Below are 17,116 nucleotides of genomic sequence, written 5' to 3'. Positions count from 1 at the left end.
ACAAAAGTAAATCAGAGTGAGATCTTTCTTAGTTGATCAAACTGCATCATGTGTGTATTACACAGCAGGTATTTGTGAGGCAAATTTTCATGACATTTCCAAAACTTTTGCCTTGATTTAGTTTTAAAAACTTTAAGGCCCAAAAAAAAATTGGCTTTAAAATTCCCTTTTTTTTTTTAAATTGAACATCAGAATTTACAAATTTTGTATTTTTCTTGTTGCTAGTAATCTAGCCTCCTGACGCTCCTCTTCATATTACTGCCAATACTGGAACCAAATAGTTTTGATACTGACCTGCTGAGCTTCATATCATCCCTGTGTTGCTTTATACTGGGTTGTTTGTCACTTTTCTGACAGCAGTTCTGAGGGTGGCAGTCACGTTGCCTGTTTGTTGTCATGATGTGGACGTTTTTAACAAGGAAACATAGCAAACAGGAACTTTGCAAATTCCCACCTGCCCCAATTCACAATTTAGCATCACTAAAGTAATGAGATCACAAGGAACAGGTGGTAGAATATGAGGGCAGGGGAAAAATGGGAGGTCTGGCAGGCAGGGCAGAGCCGATGGAAATCTGGAGGGACACACACAGCAGGAGGCAACATAGACAACACACAGAGCCCAAACAGGAAATAACCAGTCCCAGCAGGCTTGTGATAATGCCATTAAAAAAGCCACACAAAAGAAATTTAAAGGCCTCACATACACAGACAGGTGTTCAATCTCTCAGGCTAATTAGACCTCTGCGCTGGGAATTATATGATGTCATCAGACCCTGAAGACCAATAAGAATGCAAGCAGGAAATAGTGTCCCACCCTAACAGGTGCAACAGAGCAAACAGATGAGGAAGAGAGATGAACCCACACAGTCCTGAGAAGTGGTTTAATCAGGCAGCATAATTGAAACCACCTGTGTGATGGACTAAAAGTGTACAAGGGCTTTTAAAGGGCAACAGTGCCGGCTGATGTTTTGAGGGGAAACAGCATTGCTGCCTGGAATTATGTTGTCCAGGCTGGGATGTGCATATTTATACCCTTCACTGTACTTGTAAGGAGGAAGAAGGGGGTAGACCATGTAAGAAATCTAACACCACAGGCCAGGATTCACATCCTGTTTCCTGTGTAAGAAACTGAGAATTTGTACATTTCTTCAACATCAAATATATCCCATGTACATCTAGAGTCACTGAAATCAAGCGATAAACTTTACCTCTAATTACTCAAGTGCCTGTCAGTCCTGTAGAGCACAAATAAGTCAGCTTGGAATTACAGCATTTACTAGGTTTATATGTATGGCGATGTGCCCCCTTACAGTTGGTTCCCCTATTTCTTTGTCGTGTGTCAAAACAACTTAACCAGCAACAAGCAGCGTACCTTTCCAACAATAATAATCTGAACTTCATAGATAATTGGAAACAAAATGGAAAACTTCTGAAGCTGAGATGGCATAAAGTTTGCCACACTGTCAAGAAATGCCTTGTTTTTGCCATGGTGTCACCGATAATTATGATAACCCCTTTAACTATTCACTATTTGATCACCAAGAGTTCAATACCACAGTGGATCCTGAGGAACATGCACAGAACGTGATGCTGATTATAACTTCATTAAGTTAACATTGAGGGGGGCAAATCTGCTGTTGGGCTGCATCTGTATGCATTAATTACACATGCAGGACTTAACATGACTTTGGAAGAGTAAAAGAGACATTAATGCCTGTGTGTGACGTTGCAGGACGTTGAACGATTGTCCGGCTTTCCATGTAACTTCTCTATGAAAACTATTATTAGTTGTGGATTGATTATCATTGTCAAACTTACTCCTTTACACCATAGGAGAGCTGATTTCCACTCCATCCAATTACTGACACTTTCAGCCCAATATGAACTACGCTCACAATTGCAGTTCCAGTGTGGAACTGCATCCATGTCAAGATTACAGTACCTTCTGAGACATATCCTGGTTGAAGTAAAATGTTATGTGGGAACATCATGATGTAACCCTGTGAATGGTTGACCAGATCCACCTGTTCATAACTTGATTGGTTTTGTTAAATGGTGATGCTACGCTGAGGTGGTGAAATTTTATACTCCACCTTAGAACATAAAACTGTTTTAACTGGAATCAACGTGGTCGGATCTTTTCTAAACTTAATGTTTGATGGCTGGATGATGAATCAAACACGATACTGTCTCTCAAGTCCAATATTTTAAAGTGTATTCAAAAATTGAAAAACTGGAAGTATGATATTTCCTGTTCCCTGCAGGTGTCGCAATGACTTCTCTACTCTAAAATGTAATGGATTCTACTTTGGCACATTCTATACGCCTCCAAGTTTGGTGAAAATTAACCTCAGAGTTTTTGTATAATCCTGCTGAAAAACAAACTACCAGACCATGCCACTGAAAACATGTCCTCCTTGGTGGAGGTGATGAAATAGTTCGTTATTTTGTAATCTTTCTTAGATATCGTTTTCAATCTGAAAACTTCCTGATTAAAATTACAAGAACAAGCATTAAATTTGCAGGTTTCAGCAGCTGCATCACTCAGACCGGGGAAGTGAATCCTGGGGAAAAGTCAATAGTGAAAATAATAAAATGAATTTAGTAGCAACATACTCTTTCATTTCAAGGTTGTGAGAAGCTAAGTACCTGTTATGTCAGCAATAAACAAACGGCCACTGAAAACATGAACTTCTTGGCAGAGGTAATAAAAAGGGCAATTTATAAACTTTACGGTATCATGATGTTGGAGTGACATTTTTAGCATGTGAACATAGGGGGAGGTGTGTCCCCCTCTGTATATAATATAATTACAGCCTTGAATGAATCATATTTTCTCAGCAGCCAGTGACACTGTACAGTCACTCTAGAGCAGCTTGTTCGGTGTGATGTGGTTTCTGCTGTTAGATTGTCATTGCGTCAGACATTCTTCCTGATAGTGCTTTTAACTCATCCACAATAATACATTTTTTCCCCTGCGGCAAGCCTGTTTTTCTGAGCAAGCAGTCAGACAATATGTACAGTACATTAATTGCAACGTGATGTAGCGCCAACCCATCCACCCGCAGCACAACTGAAAACATCTTCCTGCAGCTCTGGTAGAAAACCAACTCAGTACAACAACTGGCATCACTCCAGAGGAAAATATGCTGCTACCAGACCTACACGTCTCATTTGGAGTGTGCATCATGCTGGAGTGGTGATCAAAACACCTTGGGCTCCTATTCAAAAGGAAGGAGGAATAGCTCGTCTTTTTATACATTGTAGTGGTAGTACAACACAACAATCCTTCATGTTCTTTGCTTTGCGTTCTTGTGGGCAAAGTGAACTTTAGTCCAAAATGTGTCATCTGAAAGCACAAAATGTCTTTATGAAAAAAGGGGTATGTTGTTTGGATGGATGTTTCACTGTCAAGTGTGGAGACAAAAGAGCCAATGATTTTGCAGTTTTATTTTAGCTTGTACTTCTGATATGAAAAGTAACACAGATCATGTGAGTTGCACAGCTTCTACACTGGTAAACACCGAGCCTCCCTCATGAATAATTCATCTTATTCTTTCTCTGCTGTATCACCTGTTCTGGGAAACACTTGATGGTACAATAACACGTCTGTGTGCTTTTCATTTTTCAAAAGAGATCCACCTTACAACCGGGTGTCGTCAGCCTGGTATGTTGTCAACAAAGTAATTTAATTTCATGTTCAGCATCACATGTTTGCCTGCTTTATGATTGAAATTGTGTTATGATTCCTATATGATAGGAATAAAACCTAAGTTTAGGTGCAGTGCTGCAATCCCGAATACTCAAGGAGAGGTTACCATGGAAACAGAGTTACACTGGCCAGAAATGAAAGCGTCTGAGGATTTAGACTTTCACTGTACATCAATTTTTAACCATAGATTGTTTCTACATCAGCCTTTCCACCAACATCACGTAATCACAACTGCAGACGTTTCTGGGATGTAAACAATCAGCATAACAATCCCAGGATCGGAGACAAAGTTTTTTAATTAAGATAGAGATGGCGACTATTATGGGAGAGGGCAATGTGATGACACATGCTCATGTGGAAATTACTGTAATACCATGAACATGTATTGCTGATAATTAATCCAAATGACTGAATACTGCTCTGGACTTTAAAAGAAAAACAGCAGCACCCAAGTAGCCCAAATTAATCAGCTAAAAATGACAAATGTAGACAATTTTGTACGTGTTAGTATGCATTTTAATAAATAATAACTGGAGAAAAACACTACACAAAAAAGAATAAAACAAGTCTCCATTCATCATCAGTGTTAAAAACTGTGGCTGATTAATGAAAATTCTAGGATGTTAAATGCTCATCTGCAATCTTTTGTATTGTTCCAGTAATATTTGTTGCTAAAATATACAGTTGTCAGTAGAATCATCACTACCACAGCATATACTCTAATTACTATGCTGGCGAGTGTTGCATGATTTGGGAAAAATTATGAATATGATGTACATTATTGCAATTTGATTTAAAAAAATGTATCATGAGTCTACTTGCTTAATGATCCAGAAAAATGTTCACAAACTAATAAACCCAAGTGATTTGTGTTTAGTTGCGTCATAAACACAAAGTTTGCTGCAGGATCATTGCTTTTTATTCACCCCTCGAATACTGTCCTCCAGAAAAGAGGAGAGGAATTCTATTGTTGTTTAGCTGGTAATGTTTACATACTAACGGCAGCACGGTGGTGCAGTGGTCAGCACTGTCACCTCACAGCAAGAAGGTTCCAGGTTTGAGCCCCGGCTCAGGTAGGGGATCTTTCTGTGTGGAGTCTCCATGTTCTCCCTGTTCCTGTGTGGGTTCTCTCTGGTACTCCAGCTTCCTCCCACAGTCCAAAGACATCAAGAGGGGATGAGGCTGATTGATACTCTAAATTGACCGTAGGTGTGACTGTGAGTGTGAATGGTTGTCTGTCTCTATGTGTTGGCCCTGCGATAGACTGGCGACTAACCCTAACCCTTTGTTGCTATTTGGATTATCTCGCTGTACAAGTCTCTGGAACTCTGCTGGAGAGATGAACTTCATGATTCCGGAAGGTTTTCCCTCATATCCTAATTACTTTGAGATCTGGTGGCTGTGAAGACCATAGAATATAATTCACACCATTTTCATCCAACCATTCAGTGACCCCGTGTACCCTGTACAGCCATCTGCATTCATTAAGTTTCTCCACTCATGTGTTGTGTTTTTTACTCTCACTTGTCACTGATCTGAATAGCATCCATGGGTCTATACAACATATACTCACTAATCATTCTGCATAATCATGGTGCAAAATTAGGGAAGTATAATCCTGCGAATATCCATCAACACCATGGATGAGTTTGCCTTTGCAACAGTGAGCAGCAGTAAAAGTGCTGTGTGGAGTAAATATGACTCCCCAACACCTTAAGAAACAGGTTAGCAACTAAAACTAGCACTCAAACAACAGTCTCCATGGCCTCCATGGAGAAACCAGTTTGCTGGCATTAGCGTAATAATGTTCTGACTAGTGATGCAATACTGGGTTTTTAGCAGATATCTGATTTTAACTGGGTTGTAACTGGCTCAGCCAATAGCAGAAATTATGTCGATATTAGCTGTATAAAAACAAAAACTAAATAAAATATGAAACTTTTTTACAGTAATATTACCACACTGTACCCTCATCATAAAAAACAGAGGGACAAACTTGACCAAAACTAAACTGACCTAAATATTTGCCATCAGACCAATACCAGTATATTAAAAAAAGTGACCAATACCTGCAGACACTGATTACATGCCGATTGTCACACATCCCGAGCTCCGACCCATGAGTACAACCTTCATTTTCATCTCAACTACATACCTTTAAAGTTGAGCGACTGCATCTTACACAGTTGTGATGTTATTGCTGTCCACAGACAGGCAGAAATATAACCACATCCCAAAGTACTCAAACCGCCTCTGTGGTAGTTTCTGCTACATTAAGTGTCTCCAGGACCACATTTATACCACTATGATGCACGCGCCAGCGCAAACACACACACACGCACACACACACACAAACTACAGATCCACTCTAAAAAAACAATATGGGCCACATGCTGTTGCGGCGGATAATGAAGCAGCAATAAATTACTATCAAGAGTCTCTATTAGGAATTAAATGTGTTTACTAACTGCCATCTACAGTGTCAGCCCGTAAGCCTCCCAGTCACATCTCCACATGATGTTTCCTCTGAAGCAGCCTATTACAACTCTGCTCACTCTATAACACTGAAGGAGTTCTCCCCACTCTATATCAGCTGTGTCAAATAAACTAGTGAATTTAAAATGACCGCAGTAGAGAATTTTACTCGGGGCATTACTCATCTTGTGGAAATGGAATTCCCTAATTCTTAAGGGACCTTAGAAAGCAAATTATTATCCCCTTGGAGAAAAGCAGCCACGAGGTAAGTCCTGAGTGGGCACGACCATGAGGATTGGAATTTGTTTCATGTGAATAAAAGAAGATGTATGTGGCTAAACTGCCTTGTTGTTTAATGCTCAAATGTACCTCGAAACTCTACTTCAGTGGTTATAAAATGAAAGGATCAAAATGATTCTATTTTATGCCAGAAATACAAAATCAATCCTCTTTGATGTATAAATTCTAACACCTATTAGAAGCTATTCTGTTTCCACAGAAACAAAAATCAATAAAATGCAATCAATAATGAGCCCATTTGGATGTCAGCTATTAACACATAAGAAAGAGTTCAATATTATTCATGAAACTCAGAAACGGGCATCGGAAATTCTCAGAGCACAATCGCCTGTAGCAACAACTACTACAATAAAGCAGGCTCTTGTTTCTTGAGGTGTATGTTGTGGCTACTTACCTGTGGTCTCTACTATTCCTTCTAATATCACCACGATTTCAAACTGCTCTGTTTGCATGGACCTCTGGGAAAGGTCATAGAAGGGGCTTTTGGTGTCAATCACATGGCAGATCGTGAGTGGTGAGACGAGAAAGAGCTGGTCTGCTCCGGTACTGAAACCTACATCCAGCTCCAACTGATCCAGCGGAAGGAACTCGCCTTCGGGCGTCTGTCGAGACTGGAGAAGCGTACAGAAAGAGACACAGACAGAGATGTTTGGTGGGGGGTAAGAAAAGGGGGTAAGAAGACAGACTTATCAAGAGCTATCAAGAGCCTTTGTGTGAGCTCGTCACATTTTATATGCAATCTGAGTTACCAATCATCATCATACAGTCGATCGAAAGCTTTATTCCCAACCGTCTCAGCGTGTGATTTGATGTACCATTGAGTCTCTCGTCTCTATATTGGAACAACTTAAATCAATTTGTGCATCTTTACAGTCAAATCTTCATAATGCCTTATACAGTAGTCACCTGCTGTATCAGGACAAAGACAAGGAACGCTTACTCATCTCGATTAAAAAATAGTTTCAGTAATTTCCTGCAGTGATGTCACACTGAACTGAGTATAAACTTTATGGCACACATGTAGTGTTCTGTACTACATTAACAAATGTAAAATCGTGTTCTGATTTAAGCTGTTCATAGAATATCATGGGTTATCAGGGGAGGATCATGAGTTGGACAGGAGGGGAAACCATTCATGTGTATCCTAAGAAGGGACAAAACCACATAATATCAAGAGTACACCGATATTTTGAGTATCACAGATATTTGCCTCGAGTACCATCAACCAGATAAATAAGACGGCATTCACAGATGGCATTAGTGCTGTATGTAATCAGTAAGTTGTTAAAGAGAAAATGAATTGCCCACTATTTTGATGATCAATTAATCATTTCAGTCTTTTTTCAAGCAAACAATGTCAAACTTTTACTGGTTGCAGACTCTTAAATACATTGGTTTGCATGCTTTTTTTTGGGGGGGGGGGGCCTCATAGCAAAAAATGAAGAGTTTTTAACTGTTGCATAGTCAACAGAAGCAATTTGAACACATCGCTTCAGGTAATATTGCAACCATTTTGCAGTTTCTTGTTATTGCCCAAAGGAATTCATCCATTAATCTTGAAAACAATCATTAATTAAAATAATGGTTGGTTGCAGCCTTGAATGGCAGTGAACAATGTTTCATTGTTTTTGATGATGTGAAAATGATTTACCGTATAATATGTGACTTTTTTTTTTGTTTGACCACAAAATTTGAAAGAGAAGTCAACAAAAATAATATAAAAAAAAAGACAAAAACAAAACAATCTTTGGTTAAAAAGGGACCGAAAAAGCATCTCACTATTAGCATCAGTTATTGGCCGAAGTATCATTTTGCACATCAGCATCAGTATCAGTCCAGAATTTCAGTACATCCCTTTTGTAATATTTTTTTCAATAAAAATCTTCATGAACACAATTTTGGTATGAATAGAAACCCTTTTTTCCCCATGAAAATCTTTTAGTAAAGTTGGTGAATTAATATTCCTTTAGCAACTTGTTATGCAAATTCTTGTAGACTGTACACGCCTTCTAAAAATAGAGGCAAATGCTGTTATAGGTTTGCTTACCAGCCTTGCTTGTATTGATTGCATCCATTGCAGTCTGGAATATTTGAGTCTACTTTTGTGCTTTGGATTCTGCACGGGAAAATCTTCAATAGGTGTTAATTGACGTGACCGACAACGAGAAGAGATGCACTCCCTGTAAAAAGTAGAATCATCACTTACTTTCAGCAGTTTGCAGCGGATCTGTGCAGACACCATATGGCTGTTACGCAGGTTGCCGACCCTGAACATGAGAGTTAGTTTCCCATCTCGCATAGAAATCGCTGCATGTTCACTGAACATCAAAGTCTCGGCCCTTTTTTTAGGCTGAGACATCTTGATAAACATGCAGCCGATCAAAAAGGCATCGACGATCGATCCGAGAATGGATTGGAAAAGAAAGAGAATGATCCCTTCGGGGCATTTGTCCGTTATGTATCGGTAACCATATCCTATGGTGGCCTCGGTCTCTATGAAGAAGAGAAAGGCTGAGGGAAAGTTATAGACGTTGGCCACACATGGAGTATACTTGTCATTGTGGGCTTTGTTGAGGTCTCCTCTGATGTACGCGATGAACCACCACATCGAGGCCATGAAGAGCCAAGCCACTGTGTAGGTGAGGATGAAAATAAAAAGATTCCAGCGCCATTTCAAATCTACCAGTGTTGTGAATAAGTCTGAGAGGTATCTGCTGGTTTCACCACCCAGGTTCCCATGCTGGACGTTACATCGCCCGTTCTTGTCCACGAACCGTTGCCTCTTCCTCTTTTTCTCCGGGGGAGGCTGGTTGAATCCAGACCCGCTAGATGAGGTGGTCACTACCTGATAATCGTCCCCAAATTTCTTTCGAAGTGCAGACATACTACGATGACAGCAGCGAAAGAAATAGCCACGGATTCAAAGGGGGGGATAAAAGTCTGGGTTGTAGTTGCCACAGTCGCTTAATGTCCGTGCGGAATGGCGAGAAAAAGTGCGCTGTCTTCGCCCTAGTTACTCTTGCACCGTCCTCTTTCGCCACACACCACTGTTGCTACACTCTTCAGCCATGAAATATTATTAATGTGTGAGTAGTTAACAAACCCGGAGGACAGAAGCCATGTGGAGAAATCAAGAAGCGACGCACAGGATAAGGTATCCAACGCGCCAGTCGCAGTCCAGGTTTTACAGGGCATCAGTTGCTGCGTTGTGGATTACTCATCGTTCGTGATGGTTGGGGCTATATCGACCCGTTCAAACTGTACTCACTGAGGAAGTTTCCATGCAAAAGTTCTAAATCCGTCGGTGCCCCCCCCATAAAACACCAAGACCTCTGCGTAATTCGTCGTTGATTTTCCAGGATGCTCTATGCGCACTTGCGTCTGCGTTGGAGATTACTCGCTTTCCAGTCCTGCCTTTTTCATGTGTGCACACAGAACTGCATCCAAGACTGTAAAAAATGACGAGATAGATGAACAAAATCAGCGTCCAAGTGTCGTCAGTTTTTTTTGCGCGCATCGACGCTATTTGCCAGGTTCTTTTCGGGCACCTTCTCCCCTCTTTTAGAGAAATATCGAGTGGATTCTCATGGTGTCCGCGACAATGATCCACCAGATGCTCTTTTGGCTCATTCTTTCCCTTCAATTTCCCTGCGCGGCTCCTGCGCACTTCCACGTCTCCAGTGATGCATTCACTGTTGTCTGGTGGTGGTACTACAAAGACAGACAATTTGGAGGAGGAGGAGGAGGTGGAGGAGGAGGAGGAGAGAAGAAGGTTGACAACTGATCAAATATGGGATATTAAGCCAAAATATCCCATCCACACATGTATTATGGCATAAAAAACAATCTCCAATTAATATTAATAATTTGTGTCTGGCATACATAGGAAACAAATTTTAATTACCACATTGCAATATCTAAAATGCCACCTACTCTTCTCCCTCATTAGAAAAAATACAAAAACAAAAAAAATATTCTACTAGAAATCCCATGATCACCTTTTGTGCAGTAGAAGCTTCAAGCTTCATATTATGTTGGCTAAATATGGGACTAGAATTGGCTTCCAAAATGTTTATGATGTCACAAATCCTGCGGAGCACAGAGTAACTGATGCTACAATCAAAAGGATGTTAAAACAGCATTTTTTTATTCCAAATTATCCAAATCCAAATTAATGTAACTTTTGTCTCCACTTTCTGGAATTGAGAGTATCACAATAAGGATGGAGGTTGTATTTATGTGTACAGTACTTCTACAAAAGGTGTGCACAGGATCTGCAAACAACATTTTAGCTGGTTCATAGTCAGTGATTTAGTTTTTATCTGAAAAGCATGAGTTGCCAATTGTTTTTTTTAATTCTTTTTCTAAACTGCTAGTTTGCAAGCTTCCTAGGTAGCTCACTAATTGGTTCATTAACTAGCTTTCTAACTAGCATGCCCGACTAGCTTGCTAACTAGCTTGCTAACATTACTGACCTGTGGCGCTGCATGAGCCAGAGGAATTTTAGGGTCTTTTTTTGAAATATTTACAAAAAAAGGAACGTTTTCACATCGACAAAACACAAGTCCCTCTAAATACAAAGAGTAAATGTAGCAGTGACTAAGCTAAAACAAATATTTTACAGATAACAATGTGTCCAAGAAATGAGCTACAGATGTCAGTCCTCACACCCTTCTCTTCTTTTAGCGCCTTCCAATGAGGAAAAGTTACCTATTTTTCCAAAAAGGTTTTGTAAAACCACTAATTTGCTAACTAGCTGGCTACCTAGCTTGCAAAGTGTTTGGCCAATTAGCTCGCTAAATAGCTTGCTAACATGACACACTTACAGACATTGAAAGTCCTCTGGCTCATGTCAACACATAGCTACAGAAACTGAACATTTCCGTTCAGTTACAAAGCACAAGTCATTTATATAGGAGGAGTAAAAGTAACGGCTATGTAGCTACTCCAAATATTTCACAATTGCCAATGTGTCAAGAATTGTTTGATACATGTCTGTCTTCTAACCCTTCTCTTCTTTTAATGCAGTCCAGCGTGGACAAGTTACCAATTTTCTCAACACATTTTTGTAAAACCTGTAGCTATTTCATGTGACCAGCAAGTTTGTCCGGCCAGACTCCTCTACACAGCTACTGCCAAACATTGACAAACGCATCCCTACAGATGCACTAGCAAGGGAATGTCACCACAGATACCAAAATTTAAAAAAAACAAAAACAACCCTCACGTACTCATGTACTTTGAAATGCAGAGAGATTTTCCTGGTGGCGATCATGACATTTGTGGAATTCATTTGGTTAGACTTTGGACATAAGGGACAGCTGTATGGAGCATTTATACATTACTGCCCTAAATAAATCACACTGAAGAACTACATTTTTAGCCTGTAGCAAGCTAAAGCAATTCTGCTGGTCCTCTATTTCTATGATCCACATGTTTTTCTAAATTGCATCTATATTTCTATCTCTGTTGGACAGTGAGAGATTGTTTGCTTTGAGGTCGCCTGTGCAAGCGGCCACTGATGACTCCGCCTCCATCCCATGAGTGTGTCCATGTTTGATTCCATTAATGCCTCTCAGGAGATCCCGACACGTTGTACTTGAAAGCTGCTGACACTCACAGCAAACTATATTAGCTCTCAGGAGGACCGCAACCGGCATGCACTACACAAGATTTCCTTATCATCTTACCCACATCACGACCACAGAGGAATAGCCAGACACCATCGCTACCCAGACGTGCCTGCTGTCTCTCAAACACGCACAAGTCAGGATCAACAACATACCAATACCTGTCTCAGCATTCTCCATTTCTGAGGTGATTCCCAAACGGTGCGTTCAGACAATTTTGCTCATTGAAAAAAAAAAAAAAAAAAATTACCAATCCAGTGACTGTGGCTTTAATAATAAAACTAGTTTTACCTGGAGACATACTGTACTAAATCAATAAAGAAGCAGTCATTTGAAACAATTACATTTGATGAATTTATTCAAATGAGAGAAAATATTCTAAATAAATGATTAAACCAACCAGCACATTGAACATCTGTGATTCTAGTTTGATGTACATCCACAAGACAGGTTTATTTGCATACAGTGTCATGCACAATTGTGCGTGAAATTAAGTACACTCAGTCTTCCCTCGTGCAGCATCTTCTCCTCTTTTATTTTTTATTGCCAAATATGCAATGAATGTCCAGCTTGTTTATTTTCCAGCTATTTTTTTCAGCAATTTTTGGAGCTGTTGTCTGAGTTTCCAGTGATCAATATGTTGTCGAGTCAGTCTGATTCCAGGCGAAATCTAACTCTCCTATTATACTGTAGCTCACTGTGGTTTATTCCATGTCCAGTCTGAGCTCAGCACGCCATACTGGACAAATGGTGGCTTCTAAAATAGGTCTGACATAACCGTTTCCAAATGAATGATTGCGTGGCAGCGCAGTGAAATGTTGATGTGCTTCCAAATATTGTTTGCAAGGGTCTGATTCAGTCCTCCAAAGGGGGACAGACAGGAGGAGATCTCTCCATCAGTCACAAGGCCATCTTAATTGCCAGGTGAACATTAGTTTGACTTTTGCAGGACTCTGTCCTTTTTTAATGAGTGCAAGGGGACACGGGTCATCCACCAAGTATTCTAGCCCTCGTTAGGAGGGAAAGGCTATTCACGTATTTGCTGTGCAAAAATAAGGCTGTTAGTTTGGACTGGCCAGCATCCAGGCTGCACCACAAACTAGATGTTTTTAATTGCTGTGTTTCACAGATACATTCATGGAAACAAAACCCACACCTCTTGTCAAAGCGTGCGTGTAGAAAAACATGCATTACTGCCAGGAGGGTTCCTCAGTGGAAATCCCTCAACACATAGCCCAAAGTTCACGCCTGAACCTGCAGTAATCAGCATTAAATAATCATATTTATTAAACCCTTAATTCAGTCATCCTTCATATATTCCTTACCCCTCAGAAACCCTTCTTTTTCAGCTCAGACACATACGCCATGTCCCTGACAGCTAAATACAGGAAAGAGGTTAATGTCTGGGCTTGTTCTTGTCACACACCAGGAGGCAGCTGATGTGTAACACAGTGCACCAATTTATGCAGAGTAGTTCTTCCCTTATAAAGGCTGGCTTTAGAAAAGTGGCCATTTTTACTTCAACAAAGCAAAAGGGCATTTTAGCAACATCCCCAGAAAATGACTCGTTTTCCCACAACCAGACGCCATTTTCTGTCGCCGTGAATGACCAGCTTCTATATAAGTTTCTTTCTTGCAGCAATACAAGTCAAACTGTCAATAATGAAAAATATTTGATGTCCTTCTGTAACCCATTTCATAAAAATAGCCTGAACAAAACCTGATGGTCGGGTGGAGATGGGATTGATTTATTAATCTAATCAGGCCAATGTAGGACATTGAGATGCACTTGTCCTCCTCTCTGAATCAGCCAGCACTGGAGGTCATTCTCCGGGAGGATCAGCCAATCACTTCCGACAATCTTTTCTGATTTTCCATCTTCCTTTATAATCTCCACAATCAGATACAGAGCAGGGAACGCTGCCTCTGCTTTGATGTTGGCTTTAATGGATTTGTTTTTCCATTTCCCCTGAACAAATTTACGACTTCCCACTAAAAATTGCCTTCTATCTTGCTTTACCACCAATATTGATTTTTGAATTTTAAACAAATACTCCTCTTCTCATGAAAGACATGACCTCCTGCAATGATGAGGTTTTAACATAATCTGTAGGATGCGCATGCTTTGTTGCTCCTCCATTCTTGGTATGTAATGTGAAACCATGTGGTGGAAAGAGCATTACTAAACCAGTGATTCCATGAGGTACAGCAACTGGGTCAAAATATGGAGCCTCTAAGGGACACGATAGGAAATTGTCAGCATCTCGTGGTAATCAAAGGACATTACAGCTGTTCATGAAGTAGCTGTGATAAACGGCAGCAGCACATTTAACCAAAGTAGCATCTCATAATTAAGATAATACATCTTATAATCACATTTAATAGAGTGGTATTTATTGCAGATTCAGCTTCGAATGGGCTAACAATAATATTATCCCAGAATTGCATTATAGCAAGACTTTATTTGATGCCACTGTGTCAAAAAATAGCTTTTGAACAGGAGCGTTTAGCAAAGCAGCTCCTGGAAACTGGTGATTGATTGCTACACAATTAATGTTGAAGGCAGCAGGGCCTCTCCTCCTAATCACCGCTTTTGTTGCTAAATGTAGATTATCACGTTGTGGAAGCGAGTTAGGGCCACTTCCTCACTGCAAATCAATATACTCAATCAATCAAAATACTCAAGAGATTGCAGGCATACATCAGAAATGTTACTGTCGAGTCCTCGGGCTGGTAGACAGGTACACTGCATTATTCTGTGTGCGTGTGCGTGTGTGTGTGTGTGTGTGTGTGTGTGTGTGTGTGTGAGACTCCTGTGGTAGTAGATCTGACCCCTACTGAGATACCGGTCTCCAAACATGGCTAATTATAGCTTATTTTCAATGCAGACGCTCAGGATCTTCAGGTCCCCTCAACAATTAAGTGCATGATTTTGGCTCAGGTCTCAAGTGAGAAGAAAAGGCACAGAGAGCTGATTACCCCCCCCCCCCCCCCGCGCTCTCTCCCCCACTCTGCCTCTACCCATTATTGGATTCACTTAGTTGATGGAACCCCTTATATTGAGCAGGGAGACACAGGCAGACCAGCATACATTCAAGCACATCAGGGACACTCTGAGAAATTGGACAGAAAATCTACACCGTCGTGTTGGAAACCAAAGCACAACAGTGTGAAGAGCTTCTCGTGTCGTGATGTTCTAATGGGTTCTAAACAGGTTAGAGACAATAGAGACAATCACATAGCTACATAGTGAAGAAGTGCCACCACTGGTGTCCTTGAACGCTGCCCTGTATCAGCTAAAGAGATTTTGAAGGCTTTAAAATGAAACAATTTACCCTTAAAAACTTATTTCCTCCTTGGTTCAGATTACAACTTCAAATTAAGATATTTCTGCTAGAACATAGCATTATCAGTATTGGTTGCTTTCTAGTAATGTCTGAGGGCTGTTTTGGTTTGACACTTAGAATTTAATTGCCCATCAACATCCGAAACTGAAAAACTAATGAATGCAGTATAGCCTACGCAGCAGCAAACATCAGTTCAGCCGAAAAATGCCCCCCTTAACGATCAGTAGTAACAGTACTTTATTTAGTTTCCCCACTTTAAAAAACAACTATATTCATAGGCTCACTATCTGTATTTATGGAACACAAACACATTTAAAAACACATCAACAAAGAACACCAGTCCAATTCTTGTCTTCAAATATCAGGAGCTCAATCAAGCAAGAAATTATAAATATATGACCAATGAAGGAAATGTTAGTATGACTGAGTCTACTTAAATATTAATGACTCCAAACATTGGGCTGCAGGGTGGTGCAGTGGTCAGCACTGTCGCCTCACAGCAAAAAGGTTCTGGGTTTGAATCCCGGCTCCAGCACGGGATCTTTCTGTGTGAGTCTCCATGTTCTCCCTGTTCCTGTGTGGGTTCTCTCTGGTACTCCAGCTTCCTCCCACAGTCCAAAGACATCAAGAGGGGACGAGGCTGATTGATACTCTAATTTGACTGTAGGTGTGACTGTGAGTGTGAATGGTTGTTTGTCTATGTATGTTGGCCCTGTGATGGACTGGCGACCTGTCCAGGGTGAACCCCACCTCTCGCTCGTAGCCACTGGGATAGGCTCCAGCCCCCCCCCATGACTCTTCATAGGAATAAAGGGAAGATGATGGATGGACTCCACACATTCATGATCTGTAGACAAGAGCTGCCCAAAGTGGAGTCCGGGGGGGGGGGGGGGGGGTAAATATTTCACCAGACAAAAAAATAAAATCAATGAAATAGTATTGATAATAATACAGAATGATTTTTAAAAAAGGTAAATACATGCTCTTTAAATATGTAATATCCTTAGTATTATTTACTTGTCTCTTGGCATTTTTTTTTGATCATTTAATCAAGAGGCAGGGTGGCTCTTTGAACGTAAGAGGCAGGAGCAGTAGTGCACAGATAAAGGGTGTTTCAGCAGCACAATTTGTGTTTATATTTTGTTCTAAAGTGAAAGCTTTGGGCACCCCTGCTATGAACATTAAAATTTAAATAACTTACAGTCACCGACAAAACTTAATAAAGAAGATTGAATCACTTGGAAGCAGCATTCATTTGCCTCAAAACCATCGTAACATCTCTTTGGCTTCAGTAGCATGCGCTCTTGCGAGGCGCCCCCATGGAACTTGTCCACCACACCACCACAGACACTCAGATTTGTTCCCATCAGGCTTCATTGTCACTTTTGACCTCCAGGCAGCTCTCATTCCATCTGCAGTTCATCCTCAGGGACAAGTTTGCCCATCTGCTGCACCAGTCGCCGCTATACATCACTATGTGCTGATTCTTTCTAAGATACAATCCGAGTTAATCTTAGTCCAACATTCTACATATTTGCCAGTAGCCCAATTTGATGGCCTAGTGACAACCCCCCACCCCATCCTGCTGGTCTAACGGTTCAACTACAAAATGATCTTTTCCGTAATATTGAAGTTATGTAATTGCTAAAAAA

The 17,116-nt window shown here is 40.6% G+C and overlaps 1 protein-coding gene and 1 long non-coding RNA gene across 2 annotated transcripts in view; one reads left to right on the top strand and one right to left on the bottom strand.

Annotated features, from left to right (window-relative positions):
- Positions 1–10,278, bottom strand: part of kcnj3a (potassium inwardly rectifying channel subfamily J member 3a) — a 29,460-nt gene extending 19,182 nt beyond the window's left edge. The window contains exons 1-2 of the mRNA XM_086220044.1: positions 8,694–10,278; positions 6,882–7,098 (exon numbers count right to left, since the gene is read on the bottom strand). Coding sequence (XP_086076170.1) covers positions 6,882–7,098; positions 8,694–9,371 — 895 coding nt within the window. The 5' untranslated portion in view covers positions 9,372–10,278. The remainder of the gene's footprint in view (positions 1–6,881; positions 7,099–8,693) is intronic.
- LOC147251977 (uncharacterized) overlaps positions 1–17,116 on the top strand; it is a 109,353-nt gene that overhangs the window by 37,553 nt on the left and 54,684 nt on the right. The window lies entirely within an intron of this gene.

This window comes from Aulostomus chinensis, chromosome 12 (genome assembly GCF_037954235.1).
Source record: "Aulostomus chinensis isolate RoL2024-O1b breed Wild chromosome 12, RoL_Achi_v1.0, whole genome shotgun sequence".
NCBI classification, from domain to species: domain Eukaryota; kingdom Metazoa; phylum Chordata; class Actinopteri; order Syngnathiformes; family Aulostomidae; genus Aulostomus; species Aulostomus chinensis.
This window is presented reverse-complemented; position numbering and strand designations above follow the sequence as displayed.